At 38.1% G+C, this 25,849-nt stretch overlaps 1 protein-coding gene across 1 annotated transcript in view; it reads right to left on the bottom strand.

Moving 5' to 3' along the window:
* Positions 1 to 25,849, bottom strand: part of LOC149226057 (GTP binding protein) — a 202,339-nt gene that overhangs the window by 17,487 nt on the left and 159,003 nt on the right. The window contains exon 11 of the mRNA XM_089377396.1: positions 25,541 to 25,591. Within this exon, the coding sequence (XP_089233522.1) occupies positions 25,541 to 25,591 (51 nt within the window). The remainder of the gene's footprint in view (positions 1 to 25,540; positions 25,592 to 25,849) is intronic.

Below are 25,849 nucleotides of genomic sequence, written 5' to 3'. Positions count from 1 at the left end.
GCCCGATCACTGCACAGATTTGGATTCAAGTCCTTGATATGCTTTCCAAAACTATCAGATGCCATGGTCAATCTGTATCTGAAGCTTGGGATCTCTAGAGAGCTACAAGCGACGATACAAAAACACATTGTCTACCTCTCCTCGTTTGCTGGTCAATCTGGCTGTCAAGGAATGAGATTATTTTCAGGGGAAAAGAGGCTAGATGGCCACACATCACAGCTAAAATCATCACTGCTTATCATGAATTACTAGATGAGGATCACACCCAAGCAAACCATGTAGTATCTCTTGAACATATTGATTTTTCTATACCATGGGCTTATTTCGATGGCACAGCACAAGCACAAGGATGTGGAGGGGGAATTTTACTCCACCTATTTGAATTCCACCATTTCAAAATACAAATTGGGTTAGGAGTGGGAACCAACAACTTTGCTGAACTGATCTCCCTAAGACATCTTTTGCATTTTGCACTGGCTCATTCATGCAATCATTTACATATATTTGGTGATTCTAAAATCATTATCAATTGGTTCAATAACACAAATGCATGCCATGTGCATTCTCTCAGGAACATATTGGATGAAATTCAGATTTTAAAAACACATTTTAATTCTGTTACATGTCAACATATTTACAGGGAACGTAACCTGGCTACTGACAAATTATCCAAGGAGGTTATGGCACATCCCAGAGGCCTGTGGTTGATACAGGAACAGATTGGAGATGAACAATATCAATACTATCACTGGCCCTACATTGATAGGGCATATCCAAGGGCTAACAGGCCCTAAGTTATTTTTTCTTTTTATCAACAGTTTATAGCACACTACTTGACGATGTTATGTATATATTTATTTTTCTGTTTAAAGACTTATCAGTATACCTTGCATGGTAATATATGTACAGAACTATTACTATTTTGAAATGGCTTCAGTCATTTGATTTTTGATTACTATTGGAAGGCTACAACCAGCAGACTGCATATGCCACTGGCATCTACTACATGTAATTTTTCAAATTAATGGAAAGTTACGATTTTTCCTCTGGAAAGAAAAAAAATAAATAAATAAAATAATAAAATAAAATTATATATATATATATATATAAAATAAAAAAAACATCCAAAATACCAAATTAGTTGTAGAAGACATGAAAACATGCATATTTTTACATAAATCAAGATAGATATGGAATCCATTGTACATCAATGATTAATTATTCTAGCATCAACCATCTAGAATCTAAATTCCTCTTTCCTTGTCTAGCTTTTGCCTCTACTTGAATTCTATAGGGATATTAGGCAACATTGCCTAATTTTGATCAAACAGCTTAATTCAAGCCTTATATTATGGTAGAGAAAGCTTGACATGCTTGAACAATGATTTTGACTTGAGTGAAGGGTACATAATTGCTAAGGCCATGAGAAAGGAGTTCAACAATCAAGAACACCAACACTAGGGTACATATAGGGCTTGGTGCTCTTGATTAAATGCCAATCACATGCCCTCATAAATGATATAATCCAATGAAACACCAGAATCCCATTGATCCTGAAAATTGTTAAGTCTGCTGAATTTTGAATGGGATATGAAATTCTATTTTCCCCATGAAGTCTGATGAGGTTGGAACCACTCTCAAACATCCTAAGTCATTTCATGGTAATGTTAAAAATTTAAGTAAAATGATGGAAATGAAAGATAAAGGAGAATGTCACTTTTACTTTAAGAATTTAACATTACCATTAGGGAGCATCTAGGAAGCATCTAGGGAACATCAAGGGGCACCTTGGGAGTATTCAGAAAGTGTAGTTCCTCACATAACAGCTTAAAATTTCCTAAAAAAAACAAAAAAATCCCCGCAAAACCGTGTGAAGCGTCCACCTTCTCTCAGATCCACTCGCGACCTATAGTGGATACATGTCTGAAACTTCACAGATGCGCACCCGATCCTTTCTGGATCTGTCGATTGGGCCCCCACAAATCCAACTTTCCAAGAATTGCCAAAAAAAGGTGGAACCGCAAATCCACAGTTCCGCCAAAGGATCGATGGTGGATCCATACGGGATGCGGTTCTGCCTCCAAATCCTTGGGGCGGGAAGATGGTCCTTGCAACACTGGTCTTCACTGGTGAAAAGCCAATGGTTGGGCACTTGAGGATCTATGGTTGCCCTTTCTACTTCCATGTGTCAAAAGAAAAGAGGACCATGCTGGAAGCTTCAGGTAAGAAAGGTATGTTTGTTGGTTACTGTGAAAATTCAAAGCTTACAGAATATATGTGCCTAGTCAAAGAACTATAGAGTTTAGCAGGGATGTAACATTTGATGAAGATGCAGCGCTTGGAAACACAAGAGGCACTCTTCCTCCTCCTACTAATGTTGAAAGTCAGGATGATGCCTTAGATGCTCAAGAAGATCTTGAGCCTTAGCCTGATCTTGTTGATGAACCCATGGAGCCCACGGACCCCTTGGATCCTCCTCCATGAGATCCTCTTGCTAGAAAGAGACTATTATGGCTTCGTGACACTTTACAAGATGTTGATAGACATGCCCCCAGAGGATCCTTTAGAGAAAGCAAGAAGCCATGCCAGTTCCAGAGATGCATTATAGCCATGAGCAACATTATTCAGCATGAACCATGCATGTTTGAAGTGCTGAGAAATCTAGGGGCAGCTAGATTAGGTGATTTCTCTTACTTTTATAACTGCTTGTGATGTTCTTTTACTTAATTCGATGTACTTGTAGTTAGCTCTTGTTTACTTTATTGTTATAGTGTTCTTTAATAATCAAACAACTACCAAATTATGAAGAACAATGAGACAAAAGGACACAAAATGTAGGTTGCAAGCCAGAGCCAAAACCTCTCCTCTTGAGAGGAAAACCCACAAGAATTCTTCTCTTCTTATAGAATGTTTAGATGATGAATTCCAAGACCTATGACACTTGATTGGATGTGTCTTCAAAATGAGATCGAGCATCAGGAGTAGCCCTCAACAGGAGAGTACGTTTACAACAGAAGTCAACACTTTGACTTATCTAGATAAAAGCATAGATCATCTCTAAGAAGATGATACATGAGATCAGTTGAAGACATGCTGCTTCAACTGATTCTCCAAGGTGACTCCTTCACCTATCGTTGTGCTGCATTTCGTCATCATGCTGCACCTCACCGCGCTACACCATGTTGCACCCATCATCACTATGTTGGATCTCATCATGCTTCATTAATCATGGTTGTACCCATCATTGTACTGCATTATGTGCCATTACTGCACCATGTTGCCATCCTGACCTATGTGCTCGTTGCACCTTGCTTGCTTGTTGTCCCTAGCATGCTTGTTGTCACTAGCACGCTTGTTGTCACTAGCACGCTTGTTGTTGCATGCTAGCTATACCAATACATGCTTGTCACTTGCATACTACTCTCCTTCGGAGACAAATGCTCCGACTGAAACCCCAAATAAACACTCTGATAGTTCCCAGCAGTTCCGGCTTCTACCCTCTGCGTCAGCTTTCCCGACAGTTCTAGTTGTTCCCGACAGTTCTAGTTGTTCCCAGCAGTTCCGGCTTCTGCCCTCTGCGTCAGCTTTCCCAGCTGTTCTGGCAGTTCCCGCTAGTTTTGGTTGTTCCCGGCAGTTCTGACTTTTGCTCTTTGCGTCAGCTTCCCGATTGTTCTGACAGTTCCCAACAATTCCGGTTGTTCCCGACAGTTCCGACTTCTGCCCTCTGCGTCAGCTTTCCTGGAAGTTCCGACTTCTGCCCTCTGTGTCAGCTTTCCCCGCTGTTCCAGCTGTTCCGGCAATTTCGGTTGTTCCCGGTAGTTCTGGCTTTTGCCCTCTGCGTTAGCTTTCCCGGCAGTTCCAGCTTCTGCACTCTGCATCAACTTTCCCGGCAGTTCTGGCTTCTGCCCTCTACGTCAATTTTCTCAGCTGTTCTGGCAGTTCCTGACAATTCCCGCAGTTCCGGCTTCTGCCCTCTGCGTCAGCGTCCCATCTATTCCGGCAGTTCCCGACAGTTCCGACTGTTCCCGGCAATTCCAACTTCTGCCCTCTACGTCAGCTTTCCCAACAGTTCCCACCAGTTCCAGCTTCTGCCCTCTAGATTAGGGCAACGTTATCCCTTAGGATCTCTCCTCCTACTAAAACCCAAAGACAAGTACAGAAGAAGAGATCCCAAGTGCGTTGAAATGACTTGAAGACCACCTCTAATTATACTAAAATGTTGAGCACAAGTGGCGTTTATTTGCTTGTTGGTCGACCTTGACAAATTGTCCCATAACACAAATAAATTCATATCTCCATGAATACTTATCAGAATCGGATGATCTTTAGATCAATCCTATAGCTCTCGATGAGAGGTATCCAAGAAAAGTATCATCTTCCATTAATAACATGACCCACATGGAGTTTGGCCCTAGTTGCCAATTTTAACAACATTTCAACACTCCCTCTTAACTAGGGAGGTATTCATATTCCATACAAGGAACTTGGGCATTCTCATACTGAAGAATTCTCATAAGAAGAGTCGAATTAGTAAGCCATCTCATAAGCTATTTATTCAACTTATACCAGTGCATCTCATCATACCAACCAGCATTGTCATATAGCAAGGCCTTGACTAACAGCTCTATCTCTCCACAAGAATAGAGCACAATGTTGTGGAGACAATGACTAATAGACACCTTCATCATTGTCTCTCAAGGCACATACCCCATCCAGATGTTCACAAGGTATGTCCTTCTAGGACCGTTCCCATCTTGGATTAATGCATCCTCATGAAATTTCCTTTTCAACTACTCTTGCATATTGGATGCCCTACCTCATCCTCAAAGTGTATCAGAATCAATCTCAGATGCTTACTCAATCCTCCATTCTTTCTTCATCACATGATCACATGAATGATGTGTCTATCTCTCCCTCTCAATTAGGGAGGATCTATTCATTCCTATAAAAGGAATATACCCAAGCTCCCTCCAAATAAGGGACTTGTCTATGCTCCCTCTTAGCAAGGGACTTGATACCAAGAATAGCTCTCTTCAGTGGAGATAATGATACTATCAGCTGCTTCTAGGGCTCCTCCTTTCGACATCATGTCATGAACTTCAACTTCTTCATCATGGAGCCTTCTTCTTGTAGGGCATCGGCCATCTTCTTCATCACTTCCCTTCAACAAAACATAAGGTTACACCAATAGTCATGTCAACTTCTCTTCATCGGAAGTGATCTTCTAGTCCAAACCTGGCTATTCTACATACAACTACCTCTTCCAAGTGACTTCTACAACCTTCTTCCAATAGCCCTGTTTCAAACCAACCAGTTGTTTTTTTCTTAAAAATAAAAATGAACATTAAATCAAAGTTACCTTTTTATGATGGCCTTTCGTCATGACATCTGCTTCCTGCATCAACATCCTTTCGCATATTGTATGAATCCATCTCCAAGACATACATTACCAAGGTTTTCTTTTTCCAACATATCAGGGTCTTCATATCTTTCTCCATGGACATGTCATAGCTAATCCTTATATTTATAAGATGTTGATCACTTACCTTATCTAAGTAGATGCATCTTTTCACGAACTCTTCTTTCACCTTTCTTCACATATTTCTTTCTCAGGATCGTCTATATACAATTCCTTCATTATGGGAGCCATAGTTGCCAAGCACCCCATATTCTTTATGAGGTCATGTTATGTTGATTTCATCTTGTCGATATGTAGAAGAATTATTGACTACATGATTTCTTACATCACTTTAATGGAAGAGTTTATTTTTCTTTCATCATGCTCATGAGATAGAGCATTCAACCATTCGATCTGCAATTATATGATGACATGAATATATCTATATATTACCAAATATAGACATACTTCTTCCTTTATGTGGTCATCTAGACTTCATTCCAGCAGCTTCCTTTCCTTGCTTGAAGATGAAAATACTTCAACCAGCTTGACATGTTGCACTTCTTTGTCACCATAACTTCATCTTTCGAACCAGTGGATCCCACACAAGGTGGAATGTAGACTTTCTACGAGACACTTCTTCTAAATAGAGGTGAATCTTCTAATGAGGATTCCAATGGAGGACCTTCATGATTCCTCATTCTACAAATGCTTCTTCCTAATGATGATGATGTATGATGATCTCTTTATCTTCTATCTTGATAAATGACTTTCTCCAACCATATAAACTGCTACTTCGATTGTCCTTAATTGCATCCAATGAAGATGCTATGAGCTACTTCCTCTCTATGATGACAATTTCAACTATATGATCTTCTACTTTGGCTTAACTTCCATGCCTCTATGATGATGTCATCTCTATCTTTGCTACAATGCATCCTAGCATATTTGTGATGCTTGCCCTTTTCACTCAATAACTTCTATGTACATGAAAATGTGTGAGAGACCTTCTAGTAGTGGAGGTCTATCACTTCTTCCTTCTTTGACTTCTTCTTTTCTAGTTCTTCCACTTCTTCAGTGACATGGACTTCATTTCTCTCCTTTATCTTCTTGTTGTCCTTCTTAAGTTTACCACAATTTCTTTTGAAATGCCCATATTCATAGCATTAGATCTTTGACATGTCGATTCTCTTTTGAAACTTCTTTTGAGGCTCAAACTTCCCAAATTTTAGTTTTTTTCTTGTTGATGATGCATACGCTTGTGTTTGTTCAATTGACCAAACATCGTTCTTCTCCTTTAATCTAGATTCTTCAATCTTGCATAATGACCACAGATTGCTAAATGGAGTGGTTTCCTTCTTCCCATAGATGCTTGATACAAAATTTCCCCATTCATCAGGAAGTGCATTGAGCAACTATGGTGGTCATCCCTTGGTCAGATATTACTTCTCCAAGTTCTTGTAATTGGTCTCTAATTTCAAATACCTTCATAAAATATGAAGCTATCCTTTATTCCCTTGAGATTTTCATCTTGTACAGTTTGGTTCTCAAGGATGTGATTTCTCTTGTAGTGCTCACAGAAAACAACTCCACCAATTTGTCATAGATATCCTTTGTTGTCTTCAACTTTGTAACATAAGGGATGAGAGAATCCTTGATCGACTCTATGAGGATCCTTTGAGCCCTTATTTCTCCTTTCATGAACTCTGATAGAGCTTGAGATTGCTCTTGTGGTGGTTTGGTGATAGATCACGTGAACTATCTGTTGTAAAATCTAACTAGGTTCAGTCTTCATAATGACATGTGATTATGATTTTTGTAAATAATGTAATGAAGAAAATAATTTATTTTTGACTTGCTTCATGGGTTTCACGAGCAAGGGATTTTTTTTTTAAAGTCAATGTTATATATGACCCTTCTTGGGCATATAAAGAATATATCTAGGTCTACAAGTTGATTAGAAGCCCTCCAATAGACAAGAACAATCATCCTCTTCTTGATGTCAGCCTCAAAAGGTACACAACAAATGACAAGTCGGCTCACATATGGAGACACGTCCTTTCAAGTGATCATGTCGGCTCAAATGTAGGGGCAAACAACTATATATAGAAAAATACCCTCGCATTTCCATAGTGGACAGATTCGATATATCCTTGAAATTTCGAATGGGTGCAGCAGAAATAAAATGCAGATTATCCACAGGTAACTTCTCGACATATTTTCAGAGGTTTTCGGTGGTCAAGACAGCAAGGAGTTCGATCACAATGCAGACTAGTTTGGGGTGATATTACAGTGATATCCTCCTCACTGTCTCAGGCATATATTCACTGAAATGCGGATGGACAGTGGTGCAGTTTGGATAAGGTCTCAGTAAGATGATACTCAGTGATGCTCGGTGCTAGATCTCGGTGATAGCAGGAGCTGTAGTAATATGATGATCAGTAAGTGCTACATAATGCTGCTAGATGTTACATGGTGCAACTCAATGAAGGTATGATGCACAACTCTATGAGGCCAAAGTTCAGGGATATATCACAACATTTTTATGTTACAGTGATCATTATTTGGTGCCACGAAGAAATCAAAGAATCAAAAGAAGGATGATTGTGTCTTAGTCTAGGAATGGCAATATAGGTCAAGGGTCTTGGTTTTGATATCTGTCAATTGAATCTCTATAAGAAGAATTTGTATGGGTTTTCCTCTCAAAGAGTGAGAGGTTTTGGCCCTGGCAGAAAGCCAACATCTTGTGTTCTTGTCTCTTTTGTTTTGGTACCTATTTGATGAAGTAAAGAAAACACACTATAATAATAACAAGAGAAGATTGTGCAAATAAGAAAGAGTAAAAAGTACCTCACAAATAGTTATCATCATAAGAAGAATCCTATTAACCTAATTGCCCTAGATTCTTCAACAATATTCACTAACTTCATTCTCTATGAGAATTAGATCAATTCTCTTCTTCCATGCAAGCTAGTTCGAGGTCCCCACCAATCTATTGTTCTCCTTGCAAAATCAAGTCATTTGGTTTGTAGATTGAGACATAAAAATACAAAATACTTACTTTTCAAGTGAAGATGCTCCTTTGAAGTATATCTTCACTTTGATTCCTTCTTGATGATGTTGACAATTGAAGATGGTTGCTTCGTTGATAATGTCTTCCTTCTTGATTTATTTGATGATGATGGCAATGCTTCCTTTAGATGTAGAAACGTAGAACGTGGAGACTTCAAGATGCTTCAAAAGTGTTAAGTCTTTCTTTCCTTGAGAGGTAGGGTCTTTGAGGTCTCTTCTTCTTCCACGGGTTGTGATGATGTGATCCTTGAGACGTGATGGGTACTCCTTCTTGATGCTCTTTGTATTCCTTGATGATTTGATGGCCTTGATGCTTCTTAGTTCCCCTTGATGATCTCCTTGTGCTCGGCCCTTATGTATCCTTCTTCAATGATCTTCAAGTTGCCTCTTCTTCTTCTTCTTGTCACCTTAGCTCCAATACCATGTTCAAAAATCTAGGGGCAGCTAGATTAGGAGATTTCTCTTGCTTTGATAATTGCTTGTGACGTTTTTTTTACTTAATTTGATGTACTTGTAGTTAGCTCTTCTTTAATTGATTGTTATAGCGTTCTTTTATCATCAAAAAACTACGAAATAATGAAGAACAATGAGACAAGACGACACAAAATGTAGGCTGCAAGCCAGGGCCAAAACATCTCCTCTTGAGAGTAAAACCCACAAGAATTCTTCTCTTCCTATAGAATGTTCAGATGATGAATTCCAAGACCTATGAGTCAAGACCAAGACCCCTCCAAGACAAGTGAAACCTCTTTGATTAGCTTCTCTTCCACAAAGTCAACGCTAGTCAAACTTGCTCCAATGCTTCAGATTTCGACCTTTCAGCAGAATTTCAGCTTGTTGCATCTAGACTTTTCACGTGAAACGAAAGGGGTTCCTCATTGGAAGAGATGCTCCTATCACAATAGAGCAGTCCTCTCGGCCTGAAAGCAGTCAGAAACAGTAGATCTAGGAAACAACAGTCGCATGCACTTGTACCGGCTTCGGATTTGGATCACCAACAAATGCGGCCCTCAAATAGCTCTGATACCATGTAGGAATTAACAGGTTAAGTTCCTCAGATAGAACACCAAAGGACACCGCTCACAAACAGATCACAGATCAATACACCAGTATTCTTGACGTGGTTAAAACCCTCAAAGAGGGAAACAATCCACGGCCTAAGCCAACATGGCCACTTCAGGGAATTTATTAATAAAAGAATGAAAATTTACATCAGCTTCTCTCATGAACGGTCACCCTACCAATTGAGTGTTAAGCCATGAATCAAGTGTCGTAATACCGAGGAGAGAATGAACCGTCTGATCACTTCATGTCTAGAACATATCGTGACCGTCGGATTGTAAGTTACAAAAGTACATAGTAAAGAAACACACTTTACCTAACTCTACACTAGACCAAGTTATACTTAACTATTTCCTATGTGTCGAAATATCCTAACATCTCCCCTTAAGAACAACTTGGGATAGGATTGAAGGATGTACAAATATGACACAATAGGAGAAGGAAGGAGGCATTACAACCTATTGGTGCTAAAATATTATTTACATAAGATAATTGTGTTTCAACCCTCAAAGGGGACACACCCATTTGTTATAGACCCTCAATTTATTACCCAATTATGTGACTCAATATGATCTAGTAGGCCAAGCGATTTGTAATAAAATAATTTAGCCAATTAGCTTGAATTATTCCTAAATCACTTTTACAAAAGACTCGACTAAAACACTAGGACTTACCTAAGACCTTGACAATAAATTCCACCCTAGCTTTGGAGTGAGGCTAGAGGGAAAAACTTTGTCGATCATCTGTGTTTAGAAACACAGTTGAATCAACGAGACAAAAGACCTCCTAGGATGAAATTTGTCGCCAAGGTAATAGGTTTACCTAGGTTGTTACATACATACATGGTCTTACTAGCATCATTTACATTAACATTTTGCAGAATGGGTTTACAACTCTGATAGACTGATGACGATGAATCCAAGATGATCTGAATGCTCGAACATGATGGAATCCCTTTGTGAAAAAGTGTACTACTATAGGGTACTTGACAAGGAGTGGTCAACAAGAAGGAAAGAAAGTTTGTAGCAAACCGTGTGATAGTTGGGTGACTAACCTCACCCTCAGTGAATTTCCTCATAAGGTTCAACACCCAATAATGGTTATAAATATACTTGGTAATTTTTTTGCACTCTTGCACAACATCTTGCACCCACTCAAACTTCCCAACATCCTCCAATATCAAGTCTATGCAATGGGCAGTGCACAAAGTCGAAAAAATGGTGGGATATTTGGCACAAAGAAACCTTCCAGTTGCCACAATTTGCTATATTGTCCATAATTACTTGGACAACATTTGCAACCCCAACTTCCTCCACAGCCTCAGCCAACAATGTAAAAATCAAATGTGCATCCTTACATGTGCAGAGGCATCAATGGATCTTAGGAACATGGTTCCTTTAGGGCAAGCTACAACAAAATTTAGTATTGTTATGCCCCTCAAATTTGTCCACCCATTAGACATAATTGTGCAACTTGTAAACTTCCATGAGCTTTTAATGCTCTCCAATTGTGCCTTGACACACTCGAGCTCCTCATCTAGCTCTTTCCCCTAAGAGCACACTATAAGATGGGGCTTTGTAGCCAGGGCCAACACCTACAACGACATCCACCATGAGTTGATAAAAATAAGACTTTGCATAGTTGAATGAAAGACTATTATGCTACCAAAAACTCCTTACTGCCATATCCACCTCCTTCCTCTTCTTTCCATTAAAACTCACCAAGGTTGGCTAAGACCCTGGAGTTGTACGAGAAAGGAAGAAAGGAGAGGTTATACTCTTGTTTGCCACAACAATTGAAGAGGAGTTACCTTCCCTTTGATCTAGTGGTGCTATCTGAGATCTACCTATGCCAGAAACCTTAACCTTCATTCTTGCCCTCTTAAAATTTTGTTCTTTAATGGCATCCAAAGAAGTTGCCATTTCAACAATGACTTCTAGAAGGAAATAATCACAAGGTTCAACACCATTCCTAGGAATTCTTGCTATTTGGTGTTTCAACTTGTTTATGCCTGCATACATTGTGGCATTGCAATAATTGCACTTGACTTGGTGGTCATGACCAAGAATGACTCAGACACAATGTGCCCATGCCAAATCACGAGGCTTTCTACTACCCTTCGGTGGCATGGAATCTGGAAGAGAAAAAAATATTAAATTATAATATTAAATTTAGCTCTAAATTTGAATTTTTTAATTGATAACAATTTTTTGGCCCTATGTGTGGCAGAGAAACCAACCTACAAGCCTTCTGGCTAAGTTTCTCAGCCGCACAGGACCTGCGTGGGGCCTAAAAAAAATTGAAAGTGAAACACAAAAAAGAAATTAAGTGAAACAAAAAAAAAATTGAAATTAAATATAACAAACAAACAAAAATTGAAACAAATAATCAAACTTCATGAACCCTACCTAGTTGTGATGAAGTTAGGTCTGATGAAACCTCTTTTAGCCTCCTCCAAGAGCTCCTTCACTGTGCAATGGAGTCACTCAACTCCTTCAGTGAACACTCAGTGAATGAGAAATGAGTCAAATGACAAGTGAATGAGAAATGAGAGGGAGGGAGGTGCTTATAAAGCATTTACTTCCCTCCATTTTCCATTTCCCTCAACTAGATCTCAAAAAAAACAAAGAAAAATTTATAAAAATCAAATTTCGGTCTGAGTTGGTCTACCACAAATCTGATAAGAGTCTTATGAGGATCTTATCAGGGTCCACAGATCTTGAAGAGTTTGTAAGAGTTTGTAAGAGTCTTGGAGGGTCCAAGTCTTATTGGAGGGTCTTGGCCTCTAGACTCGTTTTCGCATTTGACTCGTGAAGACTTGTGAGTCTTCAAGAGTCTTATCAGGGTTGTACTTCACTGCTCCTAATGCCCTGGTTGAAGGGAAAGTACCCCTAGGGTCCTTTGGGTTAAGACTCTACCAGACTGAAAATTGCTTATTCAAAGAAACACACACACACAGCCATTATCTTTACTGTAAGCAAATTCTAATGTTGAGGGTACGTACCTAAGGTCCTACGTTCGAGAAGGCCTTTAGGGTCCAAACCCTTCTTGGAGTTCCCTTCTTCTCCTTTGACCCGTAAAACAAATAAATCAAAGAACACAGCAGTACATGGACAAATACTTATACATAAACCATCTTCATGCTATAAAGTTAGTTATAAAAATCTTTAAGTAACTACTTGCATAAGAATTCAAAACAAGAATCTCATAAGCACAAAGAAAGATTGTTTTGGGAACCAAGACGTGTTTCTTTATATAAAGGCAAGTAAAGTACATATAACGGAAAGATTTCACCTGAAACACCTTCAGCAGGCTCCAAGCAAAGCTTCCTCCCGGATTCGTTCCAGCCTCAAGCCTCCAACAAGAGCTCCTTCCAAGTCTTACTCAATGGTGATATAAAGGATGAATGATCACCAATACACATGGAAACAAGGGTTTCCTATGCAAACTGGGGGAAGTGCAGAAAGCACCAAGGACTTCAGACCTGGTCTAAGGGGAAAATCTCAGCATAATAATCTTGCTCTCTTTTTCTCCCTTCTCTCTCTTAGGCCTTCCCTTTGATGTCTTTTTATACCATCTCCAAAGTAGTTTTTTAGTTAGGAGTTGGTTGGGAACAGTTGGGCCACGGGCACTAACAGGTGATCAGCAGGTAAAACCCGCGATCTCCGCCCGAAAATAAGGAATTATTTATTTTTTTAAGTGTTTTAATACATACACGTGGGTTGGGTATACACAGACCCGCGTGTACACGCATTTAACTCAGGGCAATGTCGCGTATAAGGGATAAAACACTGTTTTTTAAATTTTAGGACCAGGTCTTAACTAGAGTTACAATATTAACTCATCTAGAGTCACCTTCATCATGATCATGTGGCTAGCCCCTTTTCCACGAATAATGGGGGCTAATGTGACATCCTCTCAAATCATGGTGGTCAAAACAAAAAGGTCAATTTTTGGGCAACATAACTTTTGGATACAGACATTGTTTGAGGCCTTTCTTGCATCGTTGGAAAGGTATCTAAGTGTAGAAAACGTTAGGTTGCGTGGAACTTAAAAAAGAAGTTGTACTGCAAAAACATCATTTAATTCCTCAAACTACTTCCAAAAGGTTTCAGAGCCCAATTCACCAAATTGGGACCCATCAAATAAAATGGTCTTGTGAGTTGATTCCTCTATTTTTTCCACTCTAAAAGTATCAAGATGGATGACAAATAATATAATGATCCAATCTGGATCAAAGAGAGTATGAAACTCTGACTCAAAAGCAAAGGCATAACGCACCATGATAATTCTTGGCTGGAATATGGGATCAATCTTATCAAATGTATTGATAAATCTGACATGAAACTCTGGAAGACTTTCATCATTTCATCTTCTCCCCTCTTACTGTGACAAAACTCCAAAAAATATCCTACACCAACCATATGTATTCAATGTCCATGATCAATCACGATCTTTTTGCAATGGAATCGCCAATTGATATTTTTATGTGGCGATCCACACTTGTGTTCCAAAATAAATGCTCAAGATCACTCATGCCTGAAACTATGGCTAATGCGTGATCAAATCTTGGAGATGTCCACTTGTTATTGTTAGAAAATTATATATTACAAAGCAATGGAACACATAAAATATTGCAGAAATATAAACACAGAAAACGCATAAAACAAGAGAGACATAGATATACGTGGTTCACCCAGTTTGGGCCACGTCCACGAAGAAACAACCAGTCCTTCCTTTTATATTATCCAGCAAACTGAAGAGATACAACCTACAGCAGATCCATTGTAACTCCCTCCTCTCTCAATCTCCTCTCTCTTCCTCACTCAGAATACAGATATACATAGACGTAATACAATTCCCTCATATATAGTGAGGGGTTCCCTTCTAGGGCAAAAAACCCTAAATTAAACATAACTTCTATCGTCAGATCATCTGTCTAATGAACGGCCCAAAGTGACTAGAAATTACTAGACTTTTACAAGGTAATTTTACATCTATTTTTAGCTTCAGGGCGCTGCCCCTGAACCCCCGCTGGAGGACCGTTGGCTCCCAGACCCCCCAGCCGGGGGTGATTTACGGTGTGCAGTCTTCCTGCGGTGTACATTCGCCTAAAGCCTTTGAATACCAAAGAAAATTAGGCTCTACACCTAACAATCTCCCACTTGGAGACTGATTATTGCAACTCCACCGCTGCTTCATTTGCTAGACAATGACTCCACCTTGGACCTGGTTGTTTCTCATCTTCTTAATCATACTTGAAGACCAATTGAAACTGAGAAGATTCTCAGTTTCTCCCTGGTTACAACTTTTGTTAACATATCTGTAGGATTCAGGCTAGTGTGTATCTTTTCCAGTTTCAACTGTCCATCTTCCAATGTTGACCGTATGAAATGGTACTTGAGCTATATATGCTTAGTCTTGGAATAAAATGCAGAGTTCTTTGCAAGATGTATGGCACTCCTGCTTCTTACCCAACTCCTACTTCTTACCCAATTCATCCAGAAACTTTTGTAACAAAATCATTTCTTTACTAGCCTCTGTAGCAGCAACATACTCTGCTTCTGTTGTTGAAAGTGCAACAACACTTTGGATTTTTGAAACCCAACTGACAATTGTTCCACCTATAGTAAACAAATACCCTATTGTGCTCCTCCTGTTATCTCTATCACCTGCCATATCTGCATCAACATATCCCTGTAGAGCAATGTTTGAACCACCAAAGCATAATGCTTGATTTGTGGTACCTCTCAAAGACCTAAGAATCCACTTCACCACCATCCAATGTTCTTTTCCTGGATTGTTCATGTACCTGCTTACAACTCCCACTGCATGTGCAATATCAGGCCTTCTGCAGACCATTGCATACATTAAGCTTCCAACTGCTGATGCATATGGAACTTTAGACATATGAGCCATTTCTTCCTGAGTCTTGGGACACGCCTCCTTACTTAATTTGAAATGGCTGGCCAAAGGTATACTAATTGGTTTTGCATTCTGCATATTAAACCTTTTCAACATCTTTTCTATGTACTCACTTTGACACAATGTTAATTTGTGATTCTTCCTGTCTCTAGTTACTCTCATACCAAGGATTTGTTTTGCAGCACCCAAATCCTTCATTGCAAATGAGTTTGTCAATTTCCTTTTGAGCACATTTATTTCCTGCATGTTAGAACCTGCAACAAGCATGTCATCTACAAACAATAACAATATAATATAGCTGCCATCATTTTTCCTTTTGAGATAAACACAATGATCAAAGTGACATCTAGTATAACCTTGTTCAGACATAAACATGTCAAATTTTAGATACCACTGCCTTGGAGCCTATTTTAAGCCATACAGGCTCTTCTTCACCCTGCACACTAGTTTCTCCTTCCCTTTTACGTCATATCCTTGTGGTTGTTGCATATATATCTCTTCCTCCAAATCCCCATGGAGAAAGCTTGTCTTTACATCTAACTGCTCAAGATGCAAATCTTCAGCTGCTACTAGACTCAGAATAGTTCTTATTGAAGTCATTTTCACAACGGGAAAAAATATTTCATCAAAATCAATACCTTTCTTCTGTGCAAACCCCTTCACCACAAGTCTAGCTTTGTACCCTTGTTTTCCTCCATCTTCTTCCTTCAACCTGTAAACCCATTTATTCTGCAATGTTGTTTTACCTCCAAGCAACCTGACTAAGTCCCAAGTCTGGTTATGTGCTAAGGAGTCCATCTCTTCTTTCATGGCTTGCTCCCACTTCTTCCTGGTTTCTACCTGCACTGCTTCTTCATAACATTCTGGTTCACCAGAATCAATCAACAACACATAACATAATGAAGGAGAGTATCATTCAAGGGGTTTACTTATCCTAGTAGATCTTCTAACACCACTTTCAGGTGTTTGAGGTGCTTGTTGTTGTTGTGGTTGTTGTTCTGGTTGTTGATCATTATGATTTTCAAGCACCATCACTTTTCCTGTGATATCGTCAAGCATTGTGTATTCTCTGTTTTCTTTTTCCTGTTTCTTTTCTTGCAGCTAATCCTTATACAAGACCTTTTCATTGAATATTACATCTCTGCTCCTAATGATTTTGTGATTTTCATAATCATAGAAGCGATAACCAAAATCATTAACACCATATCCAATAAAGGTACATTTCTTTGATTTTGCCTCAAGCTTTGTTCTATTTTCTTTATTAATGTGGACAAAGGCTTCACAACCAAAAGTCTTTAAAAATGAGTAGTTTACATTTTTACCTGTCCATGCCTCCTCTGGAATACCACCATCCAAGGAACTTGAAGGCCCTCTGTTTAATTAGATAAACAACAGTGTCTACAGCATCTGCCCAAAATTGTAAAGGCAATCCTGCATACAATCTCATGCACCTTGCACGCTCCATGATTGTCCTATTCATCCTTTCTGACACACCATTTTCTTGTGGTGTTCATGGAACTGTCTTCTTTCTGCGAATTCCATTCTCTAAACAGTACCTATCAAACTCTTTGCTGCAATATTCACATTCATTATCTAATCGGAGACACTTCAACCTTTTCCGTGTCTTATTTTCAACCAAAGCTTTCCATTTCTTGAAAGTATCAAATACATCAAATTTATTTCAAATACAATAAATCCAGGTTTTTCTGGTTGCATCATCAATAAAAGTAACATAATAACGAGAGCCACCAAGAGATGATACCTGAGCAGGTCCCCATACATCTGTATGCATAAGCTCTAATTTTCTGCTCTTTTTTCTTTCCCAACTCTAAGGAATCTGACTCTCTTTTGTTTTCCATAAACACAATTCTCACAGAATTTTAAATCAACATGCTTCAAACCTGGCAACAAATTTCTTGAATGAAGAATCTGCATCCCCTTCTCACTCATGTGCCCAAGCCTGTGATGCCACAATGTCGTATCTTCTCCTGTAGAGGTTAAAGCATTAACAGAATTAGAAATACCATTGCATAAGTACAATGTACCAACCTTTTCTCCTTTCATTATTACTAGGGACCTTTTAGTGACCTTCCAGGTTTTATCTGTGAAAGTAGTTACGCAACCTTCACCTCCCAACTACCCTCTTGAAATCAGATTTTTCTTCAGATCTGGAACATGCCTTACCTCCTTCAATAGCCATTGATTTCCATTCTGTTGTTTTATGAAAACTATACCCATTCCAACGATTTTACAGGGTTTATCATCACCCAATCGAACCTGTCCAAAATCCCCTTGAACATAATCATGAAAATGTTTCCTATCAGGTGTGGCATGGAATGAGGCCCCTGAATCTACCACCTAGAAATCAATGATATTTTCAAAAGAAAGAATCAAAGCATCTTGTAACACCTCACTTGTCACATTTGCTTCATGATTGTTTTCTTGTTGTGCATCTCCTCCTTTTCCCTTCCAAGATCTACAGTCTTTCTTTAGGTGTCCTTTCTTTTCGCATTTCCAGCACACTATCCCCGATCTAGACTTGGGTCTGCCTTTCCTTGATTTACTACGATATCCTAAGCTCTTTCCTCTTTCCATTTTTCTTCCCCTAGACTCTGCACTCAAAGCATTACCTGATGTCTCACCGGAGCTTTTCCGTCGCATTTCCTTGCTAAGGATAGCACCGACAACATTATCAAACTTTAAAGTACTAGATCCAAAACAGAGTTACTAATGGCCATTACTAAACCATTCCAACTTTCTGGCAATGAGCACAAGAATAACAGCACTCTAACTTCATAATCAAAGTTAACCCCTACAGAACTTAACAGACTTGTAACTGTATTAAAATCATTTAAATGATCAGCGACAGACCCACCCTCTGACATCTCCATATTAAATAAACGCTTCATAAGAAATACCTTATTTGATGCCGAGGGTTTTTCATATAGTTTGGCTAATGTCAACATTAAACCCTGTGTTGTCGTTTCCTTTGAAATATTAAACGCTATCGACGCCACTAGGCACAACCGTATTGTTCCAAGTGCCTTTCTATCGAGAATATCCCATTCTGTGTCTGTCATACTCGTCGGCTTCTTTGTCTTTCCACTCAATGGTAGGTACAGATCTCTCTGATACAGATAATCTTCCATCTGCATCTTCCACAACTGGTAGTTTTGGCCGTTGAATTTTTCGACCCTAAGCCTACCATCTTCCGCCACTGCTCCCACTCGAACCAAGAACCTTTCTCTCCTGCGAGTTTATCAGCCAAATAGACCTTCGGCTCTGATACCAGTTGTTAGAAAATTATATATTACAGAGCAATGGAACACATAAAATATTGCATAAATATAAACACAGAAAACGCATAAAACAAGAGAGACACAGATATACGTGGTTCACCCAGTTTGGGCTACGTCCACGGAGAAACAGCGAATCCTTCTTTTATTATATTATCCAACAAACTGAAGAGATACAACCTATAGTAGATCTCTCTCAATCTCCTCTCTCTTCCTCACTCAGAATACAGATATACATAGACGTAATACAATTCCCTCATATATAGTGAGGGGTTGCCTTCTATGGCAAAAAACCTTAAATTAAACATAACTTCTACTGTCAAATCATCCGCCTAATGAACAGCCCAAATTAACTAGAAATTACTAGACTTTTGAAAGGTAATTTTACATCTATTTTTAGCTTCGGGGGCGCTGCCCCCGGATACATCCGGCTGAAACCTTTGAATACAGAGGATAATTGTTATCTAGTATGACTCAATCATACATTAATGATATCAGGTAGTTGTGTCAAAATAAAATAAATCAAATACATAAATACTCACCATTGCCATTGAAGTATATGAAGATTGACGATGTCCCCACCAATCGTGCCAATTTATTATCACTGAAATCTGCTCCACTCAAACTTGGGAGAGAACTATTATGAGTAATTAGCCTAAGGTCACCACTAATAACTCCATTCGGATTAGTGCCTTTCAAATCACAGAGGGGTGTCCCTAGTGTTCATGCACTATCAATCACTATATGGTTAGAATGAAAGATCAACAAATAAAATAATTCTGTTATGCATGCAAACAACAAAAGACATAACAATGTTTATAATTAAATAATATGAGATAATTCCAATTCAACCCGAAATATATGAAAGAAGAAAAGAAAATGAATGTGCACTTCAAACAATCGATACAGCCCACCTGCATCACTACACAAAACAAGACTATTGAACCATCAAATTCAAAAAATTGTGAAGAAACTGCATTGTCAAACTCTATCATTGTATTTGTCAAAAGATTGTTTGGATCACATTGACAAAATACAAAACTGTTTGCAATAGTATGCTCTACAAAGAGAGTAGATAGATAGAAAAGAAAGAAAATATGAAAGAGAAAATGTTCACTGCTCGCTGAAAAACTCTACCTAAACAATGCCATTCACCCCGCCTTTATATAAATTCCTAGAAAAGGATGTGGCTTGCTCATGCAAAAGACATCTGCTGTTAGGTGGTTGTAATAAGTGAACTTTAAGTGCTGTAATAAACCACATAACAGCCATAAATATCTTTGAAATCCTCGCTAGGATGGGGTCGACCTCCTCCATAAATAACTAAGCTCCTGCAAGTGTGCCTTTTCCTTGAACAAAATTTCCAAATAAGTGACCTATTTCCAATAATAAATTTTCCCCCACATGTACAATAATCAAGGAATTTACCCTGGCCAAAATAATCATCACCCATTCTCCTGGTTTTACTAAAGTAGCGAAGAGAGAGACATTCAAGGAAGGTGCCCTCCTTTACTAAATGACGAGTCATCCATCCAGAATAAAACTGAAGCAACCCAACCTTTAGCCAACTGCCAAATTTACCAAATAAGCCTTGAGGTAACTCGTGACTCCTTGAGAAAATGAGACTGCCGTGTGTCAAACTGGAACAACTGCTCACCTGCAAATAATAGTACTGCTAAATGTAGACATACTAAAAATAGCAGTCCAACTTCTAAAAAGTAAGAAAGACAAAAAATGTAGGGTACTGCTAGGAGGTCACTGAAAAATATGGCACACTAAAAATAGGTACTACTAAAAGTACAATGTAGCAGTGAAGATAATATCAGCGAAATATCGCCGAATATCGTAAATATCAAGATATTTTCGGCGAGCCGAAATATCGCCGAGAAAATATCGCAATATTTTTGGCTCCCGGTGATATATCGGCAAAATATCGCGAGACGATATAAAATATCGCCGGGCGTGTTTTGCCGCGGCTACAAAAAGGAAAAATCGTTTTTTTTTTCTGCATTTTTGTTTCTGAGTGTTGGAGAAGGAAGGGGAAGAGTTTTGTGGTGGTTGTCAAGGAGGGTTTGATGATCAAACAACGATTATCACCACCAACTAAGACTTTTTTGTGGCTCAAAGATTGAAGAATAGTGAGACAAACTTCATTTCTTCCATTAACAGGTATGTTCTTAAAAACCCCTGTGTTAATGAATTTAGGGTTATGCTTGCTTGCCTCTTTGCCTACCAACATTTTGTTTCTTTGTTTTTTTCCATTTGCTATGATTTTCATGCCCACGAACCAATGCAAGGGTTTTCTCCATATTTGGACAGCAAGCTTCATTTTTTTTTCAACTTTCTTATGCACCCTCTTATTGCCATTTTTCATTCACATTGCAAAATGCATATAATGTAGTAATTTTTTTTAATGAGGTGGTTATTATTTTTTCATTTTCTTTTGGGGGGTTTAATGCCAATTTTTTGTTTTTTTTGCGCCCTAGGTTTGAATTAGTTCACTACAAATGTCAAATATGCCAAAAGCCTTGGACCCATTTTGGGAGTATGGGGAGGCTGTTGGTGGGGCACATCAGGCCTATATATAATGCAACTTGTGTGGGACCAAGATGTCAGGAGGGGTTACACAATTGAAATACCATTTGGCTAGACTCTCTGCATATGATGCAAATGTAATGCCTTGTATGGTTTCTAGTGCAGAGGTTATACAAAAAGCTCGTGAAGCAATTGTTGAACAAGACAGAAAGAAAGCTGCTAGGGAGAGGCCAATGGTCTCAGATAGATAGCTGCTAGTTTTATTTGTTTTGCAACTTTTGCTACATATAAGTTTATAACTCATGATGATGAAATACTTTTGAAGTTTTATATATGTGATGTTATTTTGTTTGAGTCCGTGATTAGACAATTATCAGGGATCAACAGGATTTGGTACTGCCTTTGAAGTTTGATGTATCATTTCTATTTGACATCATATATATCAGTGTCTTCTTCATATTTATGTGCCAATGTGTTTAGTTCATGTTGTTATTGCTTTATATGTTTAGAAATCTGAAAAAAATGGATATATTATGAATTTTTTATGTTTGCCGATATTTGCCGATATTTTCGTCGATATTGCCGATAAGATATTTTCTGGACCCTCGCCTATATTTTGCCGATACCGATATTTTCAGCACTGCAATGTAGTCTAACTCTTCTGTATTTTGGCCCTTTTCTGGGCATATTTTCCAACCAATTTTCCAGAAATCCAGCAGGGATTTGCAGTATTTGCAGGTTTGAGCTGTGTAGTCTACACAATCCTAGCACCCTGGGGATTGTTCAGGGCACTAAATCCATTTATGCATTCAAAAATGTGATTTAATCAGTGAAAATTTACAATCTTGTGAAGAATTGGATCTTCAGATTCCAGCTAAAAAGGCCAAAAAATAGATTAGTTTAGACAATGCATAAAAGCACTAGCATCTCACATGTCAATGAAATCAGTCTCGTCAAGGAATCCAAATATATGCTTAGAATCACGATATAAACCCTGAAACCCTAACTACTAAAGATAACAATGTCTTCCATGTCGACCAGAAAAAGCTCGTCAGCATTGTCAGCTCGCAGAGTTGCAAGGATCCCAAATATGTGATCACCTCTGACCTATGGAGGACCACAGAACTCTGGCTCCTATAAAATAGGAAATCTGCTAAAAATAGCAATTTCCTCCAAAACTGATTAATATGTCTCTGAAAATGGACATTGATCCCTGGAAAACCTGTCTCTGATCTCTTGAAAACTATCTCTGACTACTAGGCTCTAGCTTGATGAAAGTTAGCTGGCTCTTAACCCTCCAGTTGCAAAGGAAAATCCGGAGGTTAATAGGACCCCAAGAAGATGGCTGTAAATAAGAAAGTTCATAAAAGAATCACACACAGAACAGGTCAAAATTGTTATTCTTCAAACCAGAGCGCAACCATTCTCTACAGTGCAAGAAACTGCCCCAAGAGCAGTAGCATCCACTTATGTTACATAGCACAGTTATCCGAAAGTCCAGAAATTGATGTGGAGGATTAGATTAACAAAAGGATGTGGAACTGCAAAATGTGAAGCATCAAGGGACTTACTCTAAAGTGTAGACTATTGATCTTCCAGCTTTCCTCAAATATTCACGCAAGCAGGCTGATTCATAATCAAATTAAAGCAACAAAAAAGTGCAAGTTACACAATATGGATAAAAATGAAGCAGAATTCACAACCATTCAAGAATGGACACTCCAGATTCAATCTACTCCGACAGGCCTGGTGACCTTCAATGATTTTGAAATCACACAATTGAAGGCCCTAATAAGGATTGGCCAAGAGAAGCTCACTCAGGCCAGCATGTCGAATATAGATCCTATGCACTCCAAGTCCACAATCTTAATGGCAAAATCAAATCTCCCTGATTATATCAAGGACAGCAACGATGTACCAAACAGTTTGACCAGGAATTGAAGAAAGGTGGTGATTTGTTTAGGAGATAGGTCTAGACAGCACACATTGATGAGGTGGCACACAATCCGTATATCGTGGGGCCCATTTGAACTGCTGGAGAAATAGAAGACAAAATGGTTAAATTCAAGGCCAATTCAACTATATTGAAGCCTCAATACAAGAATGTACACTTTTCTCATACTTTAGAGGTTAAAACCTTCAAATACCTCTTAAATGTGTGAAGGAAACACTAAGAAGAGGTTCACACATTTTCTAAAGAAATTTTGGAAAGCAACTGAAAAAGCCAAACGAGAAATTATCTGAATTACACAAACTGACTGAAATTGTTGGAGTGATTATTTTCCACATGCATTCCTCTTCACGCAAACATAATGAGTAAGCATTATTTTTTAATCATGTTTTTCCAAATACCTGTAAACGTGTGAAGATAACACTAAGAAGAGATTCACACATTTTCTAAAGAAATTTTGGAAAGCAACTGAAAAAGGCAAACGAGAAATTCTCTGATTTACAGAAACTGAGTGTAATTGTTGCAGTGATTATTTTCCACGTGCATTACTCTTCAAGCAAAGATAATGAGTAAGCATTGCTTTTTTAATTCATGTTTTTACAGTCTTTAAATTAGTATTCCAGATAATCTAATCCGAGCATCACTGTATAAACACATGGAATTGGTGAATTGCAATTTTTTATCTTTTTCTGTCATTATGATATTTTAATTTGTCGCAAATTGGTTATCAAGCTGTGATTGTTGTCTTCCTAGATTAATTAACTTTGTAACATGAGCACAAGTAATCAGTTAATTCTAATTCGTCTTTTACCTTTGAAATCACAAATGAAACCTCTTTACTTTCAAATGTGTGTGTGTATCTAATATATTTATGTAATATACACAAAAATTATAAAACTTAAAATACTAAACAAAGAATCTTTATAACCTGTACTGCTTTAAAACTGGAGAATATATCACAGATAATAGGAATCCAAATGCTGAAATTTTGGATAACCTTCCAGATAATCTAATCCAAGCATTACTGTATAAACCCATGGAATCAGAGAATTGCAATTTTTATCTTCTTCTTTGTCATATGATCATTTAATTTGTAGCAAATTGGTTATAAACCTATGATTGTTGTCTTCCTAGATTAATTAACTTTGTAATATGAGCATGAGTTATCAGTTATTTCTCATTTTGAAATCACAAATGAAACCTCTTTACATTCAAATGTGTGTGTGCACACACACACACACACACACATATATAACTTAAAATACTAAACAAAGAATCTTTACTCTAAAACCTGTACCGATTAGAAACTGGAGAATATATCATAGATAATAGGAAGCCAAATCCTGAGATTTTAGCCTGATACACTCCTTAAGCTGAAAAGTCATTTCGACCTCTATGGCATATTCATATTTAATCATTGCAGAAAAGTGAGGAAATAAGCACACATAGTTCTGAATGAAAAGGCTAATCATCCCGAGCAGACATCCTCCATTCCACCTAGTGTGAATCCACAATTATAGATGGAAAATATGATAGGTCCTTTATTTTCAACCAAAATTACTAGAGACAGTATTGTGTGACTATGTGTATCAGCTTTCTACTTGCAAATAACATTACAGAGGGTTTCATCTCTAGTAAAGGCCCTCTTGAGCTTCCACTCCCCATGGTTTTTTAGCATATACCAAAACTATGTACACACACTGTGTATCAGCATTCTACTTGCAAATAACATTACAGAGGGTTTCATCTCTAGTAAAGGGCCTCTTGAGCTTCCACTCCCATGGTTTTTTAGCATATACCAAAACTATGTATACATTTCGTCATTTTAATACAGTGACATTTTATGCTTCTTAAAATTAATGTTTTAACTTTCAACACAGATTAACCACTCCCAGATTAGGTGCCGTACATGATAATATTCCACTACTTGCATTTAAAGCTTGCTCACCTATCAACATTAATAAAATTTCTACTACTATAAGTATCGTATATAACGTTTGAAAACCTCTATCTTGCATTGGAACTCAAAACATCTGTCACAACTTAAAGCTATGCAGATAGGCTAGTTTATATACTTGCAATATCTCATGGTCCTAAATTGGATACAGATTTCAAGGCAGCTGAATCTACAAACATAACCTTCCAAAAAATTCATTTTTCAAGAAGTCTCAAAAACCAGAAAATTAAATCTCACGAAAAAAAAATGGATTAACGGCCCTCACTTCTTAAAGTGAGTGACTGCAGAAAAGAAAAACATTGAAAATAGTCATAAGGAAAATGAAAAGAGAAGCCAAACAGTACCTTGACAGCTGATTCACTACCCAATTCCTTCAAATCCTCAAATTTCATTACCTGAGTAATAACTCCAGTGGATCAGTATGGATTGTGATATTTTTTATCTTGCATATATACTTTCAGAAAAAACTATCGAAGGCTTCTTTGATTGAAAGATGTCTTTAGAGTTCACTAGTTTTGACTTATAATCACATGCATTGTCCTTTCAAGTTCATATATTGACATTGGACAGGTATTTATAATAAAAACATATTTACAGTTTACATTGATTGGAAATGAGCCACAAAGTCTACCAAACTATCCCCACACATTATA

Source organism: Pinus tabuliformis, chromosome J (genome assembly GCF_031772625.1).
Source record: "Pinus tabuliformis cultivar Carrire ecotype Pingquan chromosome J, CPIR1, whole genome shotgun sequence".
NCBI classification, from domain to species: Eukaryota; Viridiplantae; Streptophyta; class Pinopsida; order Pinales; family Pinaceae; genus Pinus; species Pinus tabuliformis.
This window is presented reverse-complemented; position numbering and strand designations above follow the sequence as displayed.